Source organism: Pongo pygmaeus, chromosome 1, assembly GCF_028885625.2.
Source record: "Pongo pygmaeus isolate AG05252 chromosome 1, NHGRI_mPonPyg2-v2.0_pri, whole genome shotgun sequence".
Taxonomy (NCBI): Eukaryota; Metazoa; Chordata; class Mammalia; order Primates; family Hominidae; genus Pongo; species Pongo pygmaeus.
Window position 1 is genome coordinate 406,026 of NC_072373.2, and position 16,332 is coordinate 422,357.

A 16,332-nucleotide genomic window follows, 5' to 3' on the forward strand; every position below is an offset into this window, starting at 1 on the left:
ATCATGGAAAATGTATTACAGCTATATCTTTTTTCAAGTAGGTCTTATAAATATTTTCTATATTAATACTGACTATGTGCTCGTTTGGTTGTCATTCTATTCTGAGTTTTTAACCCTCTCGTTTAGCCAAATCTCTCCTCCTCAAAAATGAATAAATGCATTGACTCCAGAAACATTTATTTTTGAGCATCTGTTTTGGAATAGGTGCTATATTTTAGGCATTGGAAAGACACTAGTGATAAAATGGGTAAAATGTTTTATCTCCTGGATCTTACATTCCATGGTAGAGAAGAGATAATAAACAAATAATTGCAAAAAAGTATCAGGAATGATAAACATTATAGAGAAGTGTAAAACAGGGTATGTAGGAGGTATGTTACTGTTTTCTGTTCACTGCTCAGAGATGTCTTCTCTGATAATCAAGACAGCAGAGAAGAGACCTAACTCAGTTGAAGAAATGGGTCACAATGTATTGGAAAGGAGACCACCAGGCAGAGAGAATAGTAATCTTTTTTCTTTATTAAATGTATTAAATTCATTGTGTTTATTGATATGCCCATTAGTTTAATTGTATTCCCTCACACTTCATTTTATTACCTTTATTTTAATTTTCATTTTTAAATTTTTATTTATTTTTGATGAGCAAATAAAATTGTATATATTCATCATGTACAATGTGATATTTTGAACTATGTATATTGCGTGGAATGGGTAAATTGAGGTAATTAACATATGCATCACCTCACATACTTATAATATTTTGCAGTAAGAAGACAAAATCTCTATTTCAAAATAATTTCATTGTGTGGTAGAGTATTTAATATTTTCTATTTAACAAAATTTGTATATTCTATTATGTACAAATATCTATACATAAAACATTTTATAAGACTAAAATATCCTTAATTTCCCTCTTTACACAGTGTCTACTAGTTTCCTAGCATAAGCAAGAACTTAATACCTTCTGAAATATTTGTCTATTCTCTTCTTCCCTTTATCATTCAATTGTAGCCAATATGTTCACCCTGGTGCTTATTAGTATTTCTTTACACGTGCTTTTATATTTTCTCCGTCATCTTTATTATTGTATAATCACTCACAAGCCACGGAGCAGCCATTCAGCTTCTTCCCCATCACTCTCCTTAAGTTCTCTCCTGACTCAGGGTGATTCCCATTTCACATCTTTCTGTTGGCTGATCTTCGTCTCTTTTTGATGGGTCATCAGTTCTCTGAATCGTCATATTTCTGTTTTAAAGTGTTTTCTTGCTTATAAAACTGCTTTATTAAGGATTTGGGGTTGTAGAGTATTTGAAGTTTATATCAGTATTTATCTCTGATTTAAGGCAATAATTTTGGGGTGGATTTAGTTTTTTCTATAGTATTTTTAGAAAGATGTTGCATTTTCTAATTTCATTTTTAAGCATTTGATTTGCCTTTCCAGTTGTTACCAGGTGGATTGCATGGGGCTGCAGGCATTGGGGAATCTTTTCTTGTTTCTCAAGCCCTACAGTTCTGTTGTACGCATTCCTGCTGTCTTCTCCATGTTCATTTCTTACCACCTCCCTACTCCTGGTTATGCCTGGGATGGTGACCCCCTTAGTTTAGGCAAGATTGTCCTGTTATCTCCACCACTTCTTTCCCAGGTATACTCTCTGCATCTTTCTCTTCAATAACCCTAGGATTGCTACCTGGGTCCGTGTTCATCAGGCTTGGGTATAGCAGTTTACACTTATGAGAGACCCCTCTCCTTCTTGGGGAATAATATTTCCTGGTATTTTTTATTATTACCACCACCAGTGACCTTGACTGGGTCTCTTCCCTGCAGGACTTCCTGCTTCCAATATGGAGTTTCTGTACCAATTCTGATGAGCATCAGTGACTTTCTTCCCCTTCCTTACATGTAATTTATAGTTGATGGATTCCCTTTGTCTCCTGATTTCAGTGAAGGAATCATTTGTGCTTTCTTTCATTTGTTTTTGTCTTGGATGTTTATTATATAGTCGGAGAATTAAAGTAGGATAAAAAGATTGGAAGACTATCTAAAAGTTTGTATCAGCAACTAGGACTCCCTTATGTATGTTTGAACAGTTTTGTTCTGTTAGCTTTTGTGAGAAATGAGATGAATTGATGTGCAAAGTGTTATTAGTTAGGGTGCCTCAACAGAGGCCCAGGAAACATTGGAACACCAAAATGGATGGAGCAAACATGAGCAGAACAGAAAAAAGAAATAAACAACAATATGACAATATTAGGGGATTATAATACCCCACTCTCAACACTCATAAACAAATGGACCCAAAAATAAAGAAAATTTAAAAATATCTTGAAACAAAAATGGACAAATAACATACCAAATTATGGGGTGCAGCAAAAGTAGTTCTGATAGCTACCGAGACAGAGAAATGATCCCAAATAAGCAACCTAACTTGGCACTCTAGGAATTAGAAAAGAAGAAAAAATTAAGCCAAAAGTTAGAAGAAAGTTCTAAAAGTTAGAGCAGAATTAAACAGAGACAAGAAAGACAAAAGAAAAGGTCAGTAACATGAGGAGTTGGTTCTGTAAAAATGTGAAGAAAATTGGCAAACCTTTAGGTAGACAAACCAAGAAAACTAATAGAGATGACTCAAATAAAACTATAAGTAAAACAGGAGAAATTACAGTCAATACCACCAAAACACAAAGTGTCATAAGAGATTACCATGACCAATGATGTCAGTAAATTGGGTAACATAGAAGAAATGGGTCAATTCTTAGACATTTATGTCCTGAAGAAAGAATAAACCTGAACAAGTGAATAAGTAGTACAGAGATTGAATCACCAATAATAATAATAATAATAATAATAATAATAATAATAAACTTTCCTTAAAAGTTCAGGACTTGATGCTTTTACTAGTGATTGCTACCAAATATCTAAAGACAGATTAATGCTATTCTCAAACTTTTCCAAACAATTAAAAAGGGTACACTTTCAAATGCATTTTTTGATGCATTACCCTAACACCAATGTCAGACAAGGACGGTATAAGAAAATTACAGGCCAATTTTTTTATGATCATGCATGTAAAGATTCTCAACACTAGCAAACTGAATTCAATACATTCAAAAGATCATTTCCTTGAATGTTTTCTTTCTTGTGAAATTCTTCATTTTGCTTCCAAATGTCATTTTTCCTTATATTTTATTTTTTCATTAATCAAATTTAATTTTAAATTTTCAAACTAAAAAATCTGTGGGTTTAATAAACATTTTTAATTAACATTTAAAATAAGCACAAGTTTGTAAATTGTATATTTTCTGTCCATTAGATTCTGGTTATGAGTATTGGGTCAATTGCACAGTAAGCTTTTTTATTTTTTTCCAGAAGTAATCTCAGGACCTCAAATCTCCACTGAAACTCTCGAAGTTTAATTGGTCAGCTGGGATTGTAGTCCCTGGGGTGTTGAAAGCATAAATAAGCCATACCTTAAGTCTAGACCATTTATCCCTGTAGGGAGTCCCTCTTCTCGTCTATTCTCTTTCAGAACTACTTATTATTTTAGGTTCAGTGTATGTAGCATATGGTAACTCTATGGGTTTCAGTTTTCTGAACCCCAAATATGCAAAAATATAGAAAAAGCAGACCAGGCATCCCACCTTCAGTGTGTCACTAAGGGAGCATCTCTTCCTCTTTCTCCCCTAATAAGTTGTATATTATTTTCTCGGTATTTTAATTGTTTGCTATTTATATTATCTGAGATTTATCATTGGAATCACACAAATATTAAACCAGGAGACATCACCCAGGAAGAAATTGAGATCACTCACAATATCAGGTATTCTAAAACATGTTATATGAAAATTGTAATAATTTAAAGCATGAATCACAAATCTTGCAGGTAGAAATGTCAACATATTTCTTAATTTTTTTTAAGGAAGAGCAACTTGGATGAATATATGGATGTAAACTTGCTGATCAACTACAGCCAAAAATTACATTGTAATTTTAACGTGTCCCTAAACTTGACCCATTACCAATCCTGATAAGTCTGTGCTTATGATTATGTAGATTTTCAAAGGATTGAAATGTAGTTGCCTTTTCCAAATCTTGACTAGCTTGTCTGACAAGGTAGGATCATGTCAAGTAGATTGGACTCAGATGATCTCTTTATTTTAAAGCGCAGTCTTTGGCAAACACTGATGATAGAAACTCATATGATTTTGTTCTTGTTGATGAATTTTACTTATTATAAATGTTTTTTTTAAAAACCAGGGAAGGAAACATAATGTTAAAACCACTCATTTGTGTCCATTCACATTATACTATAGAGAAGACTGACTTTTTTTTCAGGTAATTATTGTAGTAAAACATTTTAAGTTTTATTGAGATCATTTGTCATGTCTAAATTTGTTCATTGTAATGTATCCTGAGCTTAATTCGGTGCCTGGCTCGTGATAAATTTTATTTATTGTGGTGAGAGCAGTTAACATGAAATTTACCCGCTTAACACACTTTTTCAGTGCACGGTTCAGTATTGTGAACCACAGGCACGATGCGGCACAGCCAATCTCCAGGACTTCTTCATCTTGTGTAACTGAAACCTTCTACCCATTGTACGATAGATCAAGAGAAGAAATATGTGATATACGGCACAAGACCTATGGAACACGCAGGGAAAACTTCCGGCATCAGAAAACCTGTTCATTGCTGAGTTCATTCATTATATTCACCTCCTTACACCACAATGCTAACCCATGAATCTAACTGGCTGTGGCAAAACTGTCTTTCATAAACCTACAGACTTTAAGATTTATGGAAAGAGAAAGGCCTGTGGTATCCTAGAATTCTAACATCCACTCTTGGATCATCATTACCACTTAGCTGAGCTTTGCATTGAATTCCAGATAAAGAATATCAAACTCAAGGATATAGCAGCTCTTGAATAATGGGAAAGATAAATGAAGTGTTGGGAAGTGGAAAGATAATCATGAAGTTCAGTCACTAAATCTTGCCCTGACCAAATACCATGGACTTGACATCATAAAAACATAAAATAGGTATAAATAAAAACGTTTATTCTGGGAAATTATATTTAAATCAAAATCAAAAATATGCTCATCTGAAAGACAACAGAAAATGCAGTCACCAAGGGAAATAAAACTAGTTACCAAAACAAAATGTAAACAAAATAAAACTTACATAAACATATACATTCATGCATTCAAAAGTTGCATAGAATTTTATTTAGCCATATCTCAGTATTTGGAATTTTGCAAACACCAAAAGTTGCAATAATAATAATCAATCGTTGTCTGTCACTCTGTTATTTTTTCCTCGAGCTTGGGAAAGATAATGTGTGAGTGGATAGAGAGTGATTTTGGGGATCGGGATGAGACAGTTCTGCTTAAGGCAACTTCTCTTAGGATGGCAGGAGGTAGCAAGAGAAGAAAGGGCAGAATAACCATTACAGTTTACACCATATTTGTAGCTATAATGGCTTAATATAATATGAAGTAATTACTTTCAATTACTTTTTAATAACAGAGATATATACAATATATGTTCCTTAAAATGGTTATCTAAAAGTTTAAGAAATTAAAAATCTTTAATCTTCTGAGAAATCATCTAGAAATTTAAATTTCTGAATTATAGGTAAATGTGTTATGATTTTATCTTTTTTCAAATAAACCTTACAAATATTTTCAATATTGATATTGTTTCATTTTAAATGTGCCACAAAGATGATGCTGTCATTTCATTGTCATTCTAGCAGTAAGTATTCTGAGTCCTTAGCACTCTGTTTGACCCAGCCCTCTCCTTCCAGAAAATGACTAAATATACTCATTCAGATCATATTTACTTTTGAGCATCTACTTTGGGGCTACCACTGCGTTAGGCTTTCAGCAGACACCAGTGATAAAAATGAGCAAAATGTCCCATTAATATGACACTATATTGTGGAAAAGAGAAATAATTGTAAAACATATGTTCAAGATTGTTAATTTTATGAGGAAAAATAAGATAGGATAAGGGACAGATCATTCCTTTTTATTAATTGGTCATTGAAATATTTTCTGATAATCGAATAGCAAAGAAGAGACCTAAAAGAACTGAAAAAATGGGTTCTAGCATATCTGGGGAAAAAGACTCAAGGCAGAGGGAACCGTCTTCTTTTTCCTTTAGTAAGTGTGTTAATCCCATTGATGTTTATTGATATGCCCATTAAGTTTAATTGCATTTTCTCACATTTTGTTTTATGTTATATTCCCTCTTTTTTTCAAAAAAGGTCTTTTTTTAAGTGGTCTATTTTTCCATTTAATAAAATTTTTATATTTTTTCTATTACCTTTATGCCAATACTTTAATAAAGTATAGAAATATTTTTATGAAGACTAAACACTCAGTCATCTTTCCATTTACACAATGTCTATTGATTCCCTAGCATACGTAAGAATACAATAGCTTTCTCTTTTTCCTTTAACATCCAAATTTAGTCAAATTTTTTTAGTGTTTATTACTATATCTTTATGCTTCATGCTTCACTACTTATCAACTTTAAATATTATTTTATTGCTACACAAACTATGAAGCAACCATTTGGCTTATTTTTCATCATTTTCTTCAAATTCCTTCCTGGGTCAAGCTAATTTCCATTTCACATCTTTGTGTTATCTGACAAATTATGTCAATTATCAAGTCTCTGCTTTCTAGTATCTCTGCCTCATGATGGTCTCTCATTGCTAAAATTGCGTATCAAGGATTTTTTCTTTGTAAATTAAGTATGATACTGTATCATGAGTTCTGTTACATGGCAATAATTTTTGGGTGGATATATTTATTCTGCTAAGAAGTTAGCTACTTATTTTTATTTTTTGTGTAGTATTGTTGGAAGGAAACTGAATTTCCATATCTTATTTTTAAGATTTAATTTGCTTTTTCAGTTATTACTGGGTGAATTCCATGAATTTACAGGCACTGGGGAGTCTTGGCAGGTTTCTCAGGCCTTGTCAGACTCATTCTTGCCGTGTCCTCTGTGTCCTCTTCTCTATCCCACCCCCTCACCGTGGGCGGGCCTGGCATGGTGATCAGTGTAGATTAGGCTGCCTTGTTAGCTCCAGCACCTCTTCCCCATGTTGTCTGTCTTTCCATTTGCTCTTTTGATTGCTTCCTGTCTCCTTGTCTATCATAATTGTGTACAGCAGTTCATGCTGATGCGACGACATTCCTCATCTAGGAAAAGATGTTTCCTGATATTTTTGAGCACTGCCACCACCAGTAACTGAATCCCGTTTTTCTTCCCTGCAGGGTCTCCTGGTCCAGATCTTGGTTTTCTGCACCAATTCTGATGTGTCTCTTTCTGCCTTACATGTAATCTGTAGTTGGCAGGTATTCTTTCCCCAATTTCATTGAAGTAATCACTTGTACATTCTATTATTCATTGTCTTGAAAGCTTAGTATACATTTTAAGAATAAAAGTAGAAAGATTAAGATGAATAGTATAGCTAAAGATACATACCAGTACCAAAAGCTTTTTGTATTTGATGAGTTTTGTTCTGCTTGCCTGTGAATAATGGGATGAGCAAGGCAAAGTTGCAAGGGGTTATCGGTTAGAGGTCTCTCACAGAGGTCCAGGCAGAAAACGGTGTGTGCTAAGATAAAGAGGTAGTGGAAGAGGCGAGGAGAGACACCAGCAAACACACACACATGCATATGCGTGTAACTGCATACAGTTGATAGGAAATTAGTTAAAATCATGCTGTTTTCTCAGGACATGATTAGTTAGCTGGTGCATCCATTATTTAGCCTGTGCATTGTAACTGTTGTCTATTCTCAACTTTATTAGCAAAAATAGTAACATAGGGAATGAACAAAGTGCTTTGAGGATCAAATGTTTTTTTTTTTTTTGTCTTTTCCCTAAATAATTCTAGCTCAAATAAAGATCGTTGTACACAATTTCTGATCACAGAGGGTTTTTGTATAGCTTCATTCTCTTAAGGAAAAGAAAGTCTTAAATTCCACAACTTCTGACCTCAGAGAAATCTACATGTAGTTACAGAAATAAGGCAATCTCCTAATTGCCTCCTAGTTATATCATGTACACACACACAAACACACACACACACACACATAAACATATTGGAAAGTTACAAAAAGTTGTAATTAGAGTGTAAGTTGCCTATTAGCTTAATATTTGTTCAGTTTCTCTTTTTCCCCTGCTACTAAACTTACATACAATTAAAAAATCTGACTTGGCATCATCTTTTGTGACTTCAGAAGGTAGGGAAGCACTTTGTGCTCCACACGCAGCTGTGTGTAACTTTCCTTAGTTGTCTTTTTCACTTACTTTTAAAAACTAATTTTGCAAAAACCTTCCTATTTCTCCACATCGTCTCCAGCATCTGTTGTTTCCTGACTTTTTAATGATTGCCGTTCCAACTGGTGTGAGATGGTATCTCATTGTGGTTTTCATTTGCATTTCTCTGATGATGACCAGTGATGATGTGCGTTTCTTCATGTTTGTTAGCTGCATGAATGTCTTTTGAGAAGTGTCTGTTCATATCCTTCACCCACTTTTTGAGGGGGTTGTTTTTTTCTTGTAAATTTAAGTTCTTTGTAGATTCTGGATACTAGACCTTTGTCAGACAGATAGATTGCAAAATTTTTCTCCCATTCTATAGGTTGCCCGTTCACTCTGATTGATAAGTTTCTTTTTCTGCACAGAAGCTCTTTAGTTTAATTGGATCCCATTTGTCAATTTTGGCTTTTGTTGCCATTGCTTTTGGTGTTTTAGTCATGAAGTCTTTACCCATGTCTATGTCCTGAATGGTATTGCCTAGGTTTTCTTCTAGGGTTTTTATTGTTTTAGGTCTAAAATTTAAGTCTTTAATCTATCTTGAGTTAATTTTTGTGTAAGATGTAAGGAAGGGGTCCAATTTCAGTTTTCTGTATATGGCTAGCCAGTTTTCCCAACACCATTTATTAAACAGGGAATTTTTTTTCCCATTGCTTGTTTTTGTCAGGTTGGCAAAGATCTGATGGTTGTAGATGTGTGGTGTTATTTCTGAGGCCTGTGTTCTGTTCCATTGGTCTATATCTATCTCTGTTTTGGTACCAGTACCATGCTGTTTTGTTTACTGTAGCCTTGTAGTATAGTTTGAAGTCAGGTAGTGTGATGCCTCCAGCTTTGTCCTTTTTGCTTAGGATTGTCTTGGCTCTACAGGCTCTTTTTTGGTTCCACATTAAATTTAAAGTAGTTTTTTCTAATTCTGTGAAGAAAGTCAAGGTAGCTTGATGGGGATAGCATTGAATCTATAACTTACTTTAGGCAGTGTGGCATATATATCCAAAGGATTATAAATCATTCTAAAAAGACACATGGACACATATGTTTATTGTGGCACCATTCACAACAGCAAAGACTTGGAACCAACCTAAATGCCCATCAATGATAGACTGGATAAAGAAAGTGTGGCACATATACACCATGGAATACCATGCAGCCATAGAAATGGATGAGTTCATGTCCTTTGCAGGGACATGGATGAAGGTAGAAACCATCATTTTCAGCAAACTAACACAAGAACAGAAAAGCAAACGGTGCATGTTCTCATTCATAAATGGAAGTTGAACAATAAGAACACATGGACACAGGGAGGGGAACATCACACACCAGGGCCTGTTGGTGGGTTGGGGGACTAGGAAGGAGGGATAGCATTAGGAGAAATACCTAATGTAGATGACACTTTGATGGCTGCAGGAAGCCACCATGGCACGTGTATACCTGTGTAACAAATCTGCACATTCTGCACATGTACCCTAGAATTTAAAGTATAATTAAAAAAGAAAAATTAATTTTGCTTTGGCTTTCGATGTAATTCTACTTAAACTATTATACATATAGAGTAACATATACACACATTTCATTTTACAAATTCTCCATTTTATTTTGACTTGGCATTTGACAGTATCACTTTGATAGTAGCTTGTGAATATTAGTCAAGATTTGTATAGAGGTTGGGTACAGTGACTCATGCCTGTAACCCCAGCACTTTTGGAGACTGAGTCAGGTGGATCACTTGAGGTCAGTTGTTCAAGAGCACCCTAGCCAACGTGATGAAACACCATCTCTACTAAAAATACAAAAATTAGGCCGGGCACAGTGGCTCACACCTGTAATCCCAGCACTTTGGGAGGCCAAGGCAGGTAGGTCACCTGAGGTCAGGAGTTCCAGACCAGCCTGGCCATCATGGTGAATCCCCATCTCTACTAAAAAAAAAAAAAAATATATATATATATATACACACACACACACAAAAATTAGCTGGGCGTGGGGCCTATGCCTGTAATCCCAGCTACTTGGGAGGCTAAGGCAGGAGAATTGCTTGAACACGGGAGGTGGAGTTTGCAGTGAGCAGAGATTGTGCCACTGCACTCCACCCTGGGAGACAGAGTGAGATTCCATCTCAAAAAAAAAAATACAAAAATTAGCTGGGCATGGTGGCACACACCTGTAGTCTCAGCTACTCTTGAGGCCGAGGCAAGAGAATTACTTGAACCCAGGAAGCAGAGGATGAAGGGAACAGAGATCATGCCACTGCACTCTAGTCCAGGCAACAGAGCAAGACTCCATCTCAAAAAATATCTATTTATATAAATATAAAATATTTGCATCCAAAGGACATTGGGTCAATTGCTTTACTACATCTGCATAAATACATCATTTGAACATGTAAATCTATCAGTGTAAAAATGGGCAAAGTGCAAGAATATGCAAAGAGTGAATAAATACAAATATCAAATAAAACAAATGTTAATACTTTTGTTGTTTGAGTAAAATTTTATTCAATAAAAATAGAAGGAAGTGGCATTTCCCGCCCATGGATTTATGTTGAGGAAAGTTCTATAGGTCTTCACAACATGTTTTAGGAGATATATAAGGAAAATAATAGGAAAATAATCATACTGTAAACGATTGTGGATTACCAATGTTGACCTCATTACTTTCTCTCCCCCAGATATTAATCACTTAGTATTTGAAGCTGAAGTGTCCTGAAGTTGCAGGAAAATGGAGGAAACCAACAACAGCTCTGAAAAGGGATTTCTTCTCCTGGGATTTTCAGATCAGCCTCAGCTAGAGAGGTTTCTTTTTGCCATCATTTTGTACTTCTACATCTTGAGCCTTCTGGGGAACACTGCCATCATACTAGTATGTTGTCTGGACTCCAGACTCCACACTCCAATGTACTTCTTCCTCAGCAACCTCTCGTGTGTGGACATCTGCTTTACCACCAGTGTTGCCCCACAGTTGCTGGTTACCATGAATAAGAAAGACAAAACCATGAGCTACGGTGGCTGTGTGGCCCAGCTCTACGTGGCCATGGGGTTGGGCTCATCTGAGTGTATTCTCTTGGCCGTCATGGCTTATGACCGCTATGCTGCTGTCTGCCGGCCACTGCACTACATAGCCATTATGCACCCCAGGCTCTGTGCGTCTCTGGCCAGTGGAGCATGGCTCAGCGGCCTCATCACCTCCCTAACTCAGTGCTCCCTCACTGTGCAGCTGCCCCTCTGTGGTCATCGCATACTGGATCATATTTTCTGTGAGGTGCCAGTGCTCATCAAACTGGCCTGTGTGGATACGACTTTCAACGAGGCAGAACTCTTTGTGGCCAGTGTAGTCTTTCTAATTGTCCCGGTGTTACTCATCTTAGTCTCCTATGGCTTTATCACCCAAGCTGTGTTAAGGATAAAATCAGCTGTGGGCCGCCAAAAGGCCTTTGGGACCTGTTCCTCTCACCTGGTTGTGGTCATCATTTTCTATGGGACCATCATATTCATGTACCTTCAACCGGCCAATAGTAGATCCAAAAACCAGGGAAAGTTTGTTTCTCTTTTCTATACCATAGTCACCCTACTTTTAAACCCCATTATCTACACTCTGAGAAACAAAGATGTGAAAGGGGCCTTGAGGACCCTGATACTGGGAAATGCTGCTGGACAAAGCCACAGGGACTAGGAAACACTGGAATTCTAAAGAAGTGAAGCACGTCAAGGCAGAGTGAGGGTTCATCCTCCCCAGACATTCCTCTTGTCAATCCCAAGCCACAGGGACTAGGAAACACTGGAATTCTAAAGAGAAACACGCAAGGCAGCGTGAGGGTTCATACTCCCCAAACATTCCTCTTGTCAATCCCAAGACCACAGGGACTAGGAAACACCTGGAATTCTAAAGAAGGGACACACGCCAAGGCAGCATGAGGGGTTCATCCTCCCTAGACATTCCTCTTGTCAATCACAAAGCCACAGGGACTACGAAACACTGGAATTCTGAAGAAGCGAAGCACATCAAGGCCGCATGAGGGTTCATCCTCCCCAGACATTCCTCTTGTCAGTCCCAAGACCCTATGTTCTATCTGGAAAAAATTGTTTGTCCTTTGTCCACCTGCCATCAAGGTTCAGGTATCCATGATTTCTATCTAATGTGCCAGCCTATCTGATAAACTTCTACTAATGCTTCAAAGCTCAGCTGAAATGTCACCTACACTCGCTAGCTGTCCTGAAACACCATCCTTCTCATCCTTGTGCAGAATTAACCGTTGCATAATGTTTCCATAGCAGTTGAGCCACACTACCATTTCTACATTTCACATTTATATATAGCTTCTGTGCATCTACATGTGTGTGAAAATATATATATATGACTAGGCAAAGCAATGTATATAACAGACAAAAAATATTTTACCAGAATGTCATTTTTAACTAGAGAATGGAACCATCCCACTCTATTGGCTTACTTACAACATGAGAGACACAAATATAATTCAGAGTTGGGACACCTTGGTTCCACAGAATTGTGGGATGCAAGTAATGACTGTCATATTTTATTAAAGGAATAAAATAAGTAAACTTGCATTAAGGAGGTTGATTCATATATGAAGTTAATTCCCTTTTTTATTGAAGTGTTTAAAAGTTGAAAGTGCCCAGAGTGTGATGTTCCCCTTCCTGTGTCCATGTGTTCTCATTGTTCAATTCCCACCTATGAGTGAGAATATGCGGTGTTTGGTTTTTTGTTCTTGCAATAGTTTACTGAGAATGATGATTTCCAATTTCACTGTGGGGTGGGGGGAGGGGGGAGGGATAGCATTGGGAGATATACCTAATGCTAGATGACGAGTTAGTGGGTGCAGCGCACCAGCATGGCACATGTATACATATGTAACTAACCTGCACATTGCGCACATGTACCCTAAAACCTAAAGTATAATAATAAATCATAAATAAAAAGAAAGAGAAAAATAAAGCATGTTACTGAAAAAAAGAAAAAAAGTTGAAAGTGCCATATACTAAAATGTAATTATTTCTGGCCTTAACCTCTGAAAAAAGTTACTTATGTAATTTTATATTTTAAAATTTGAAACATGGATCCCACATATAGTCTTCTGTTAATGATCATAGTTATAAGTTTGGCTTCCAAAACAGTAAAAAAAAATGAAATATTTAGAAGCATGCTAATAATAAATGTATTCTTATATTTGACCAAACATTTTCTGATTTAATTCTCTCTCTGCATATCTTTGTCTTGACCTCTTTCTCTTTTTTCCCAAAGAGACTGAACTTCAATTTGTCAGTCTCAAGTATTTTAAGAGAACTGTGCAATTACAGAAAAAAGTGATTTAATCTGTGGTTGTAATTTTACTTCATATTCTCATTATGATACACCTAAGAAAAAAGCAAGAAAACATCAATGCAGATGAAGAGTAAAATGCAGGCAGAATCTGTGGTGGAAGTGGAATTTTCAAGTGATTTAGACTTTTTTTTTTCCAACAGGGTCTTGCTTTGTTGCCCAGGCTGTAGTGCAGTGGCTCAATCATGGCTCACTGCAGCCTCGACCGCCTGGGCTAAAGTGATCCCTCTGCCTCAGCCTTCCAACATTTAGATTTATAATAACAGAAAATAAAACTAGCGCTCATCTATAATTCATCCTTGTGTGAGAATACTGTAGCCTGTCTACAAATGTTAAGGATAATGTTTGGACCTGCTTCTCCTACCAAAGCCTGGACTGAAGGCAAAATGGCTGCACACACAAGAACAAAAAGGCATCAGGAGAATTCACTAATGACTCAGGCTGCCTCTTCACAAATACCCTGTCCAACTGGCACCTCTTCAATGTACTTTAACAAACAGAGTGATGAATATCCAATTTAATAAAAACAAGAGGGAAATAAGCCTGGTTAAATTTATGTTCTAGGATATTCTTATGTGATTTTTCTCCTTCAGTAATGGAAGGAAGAGTTGGGAACTGAGCAGAGCATGCTGAGGAGGGCATGCTTTTATTTACAATATGCAAGTAGAGAAGTTCTACAGGAAGCCTCACATGTACAAATGCATTATTCCTGATAACCCGAGCAACACAGCATAGGGAAAAATGTACCTGTGTCGGAGTCTCAATCAATTTGCACAGACTATGGCCCCAGGGCAAAAGATGTGGTATTTAAAGAAATAGCTCCAAGTGAAAAGCAATGATATGGACACAATATGTAGAAAAAACTACATATGAATTGTGAAACATTTTCAAAGACAAACTCACATTCATTTAAAGTAATATGGAATACAAATCTCATTGAAAGTAAAATCAAATTATTACTGTACCCAGTAAATTGAAACATAATTCAGAATAAAAATATAGATAGAATAGTGTAAAGATGGTAATCTCAGCAATAAACAGATAGTTATTTGTACCAAAAAGGAAATGAGAAAATAGATGATATGATTAATAAGCATACGGAAGGCAAGCTAAATTACTTAACTGCAGATGAAAATGGGAACATTAAAAAAAAATCCTGTTACTTTCTTGAATTGAGTTTTTCTATGATATGGATGTGTTTATATTGCTTTTGTAATCGTCATACACATATAATTTCATACTCTATATTATTGTGAGCATTTCTCTTCAGAATGAATAATCTATAAAAATATTCACCATTTATTAAAAATCTTCCCTACAATTGAATAACATGAGTATTTTCTCTTTTAAATAACTGTATTGAGCATACTTTTACATTTGTGAATATGTTTATAATTATGTATTTATAAGGTATTTCATAAATACAATTGGTAAATCTAAAACAAGAACACATCAATTTTCACACTTTATTGATCTGCAGAACAGGTTTTCAATGGATACCCCAAGAAAAAAACTATCTTGCTTAATTAAATGACAATTCAATATTGCAATTATTTAAAAACTATACAATGAGAATGCTGAACTATGTATATTTCACTCAATGAAACAAAGGTTTATTTTTTAAGAAATAAAAAATAAAATGATTTTACAAAACATGAATATTAATGAATTCATGGAAAAAAAAAACCATGTAGGACCAGAGCTCAGAGAAGAAAAACGGAAGGCACTCACAATCATTAGTAAAAGAGACAGAAGCATTTTATCCTTTGAAATCCATAGACACAAATACAGGATTTATAAATAGGTTTGTTCGGGATGATTAGCAGAGGAGCTGAACAAGATGACCTCTCGTTCTTAATACGTGTGAAGAAAAAAATCCTCAGTCACTGTAGCCTTTCCAACAGGGTAAGGCAAAGCTATTCAGTCTAAGGAAGGACAAGAAGTCTCCACAATGCTCTGAGGAGAACCCACAGCTAAGCCTTGTATGTCACAGGGAATCTCAGGAAACAATGAGATAAGGCGAATAGATATCCTTTTACACATGAGATACTAATATGAAAGATGGCCACTTTTTAGAGCAAAACCAAACTCATCAAAGAAAATCTCTGAAATTAAAACGCAAAAAGGCCAGAAAAAATGAAAAAAAAAAAGAATTACTAAATATCAAAGAATAATTATTCTTCTCCTCCTTTTCATTCTTCGTCTCCTCCTCCTTCTTTTTCTTCTGAGAAAAAGTTCTGTTCTATCACCCAGGCGGTGGAACAATCACAGCTAACTGAAGCCTAAATATTGAGGAATTATTCTAAATAACATAAGGACAGAATTTTCTAAAATTTTCAAAGTAGTGGGAAAAGAAAAGCAACTATGATTTTTTCCAGTTTTATTAAGATATGACTAAGAAATGAAAATAGAATATTAAGGTGTACAATGTAACGTTTTAACATATGTACACATTGTGAAATGATTACCAGAATTAAGCTAGCTGACATATTATTTAACTCACATGGCCACAGCTGAAAAATAGTTTCGCAAATGGAACATAAAGTCAATATATGAGCCCTGAATATTGGATATATGTGTGTACATGCATATATAGGTGTGTGTGTTTGTGTGTATGAAAAAAATGTTAAAAGAGAGGCAGTGGTGTGCTGGTAAACCATTTTCCTCAA

At 35.7% G+C, this 16,332-nt stretch overlaps 1 protein-coding gene across 3 annotated transcripts in view; it reads left to right on the forward strand.

The window, feature by feature from the left end:
- LOC129033054 (olfactory receptor 2G6) overlaps window positions 1–13,032 on the forward strand; it is a 138,297-nt gene extending 125,265 nt beyond the window's left edge. For 2 of the 3 annotated variants that reach the window (XM_054481044.1, XM_054481037.1), the window contains one exon: window positions 10,995–13,032. In XM_054481044.1, the coding sequence (XP_054337019.1) occupies window positions 11,045–11,995 (951 nt within the window). In that variant the 5' untranslated portion in view covers window positions 10,995–11,044 and the 3' untranslated portion in view covers window positions 11,996–13,032. Of the gene's footprint in view, window positions 1–7,325; window positions 7,366–10,994 lie in introns of those variants that run through there. The other variant, XM_054481054.1, reaches the window with a different exon arrangement.
- Window positions 13,033–16,332: the final 3,300 nt, after the last annotated feature.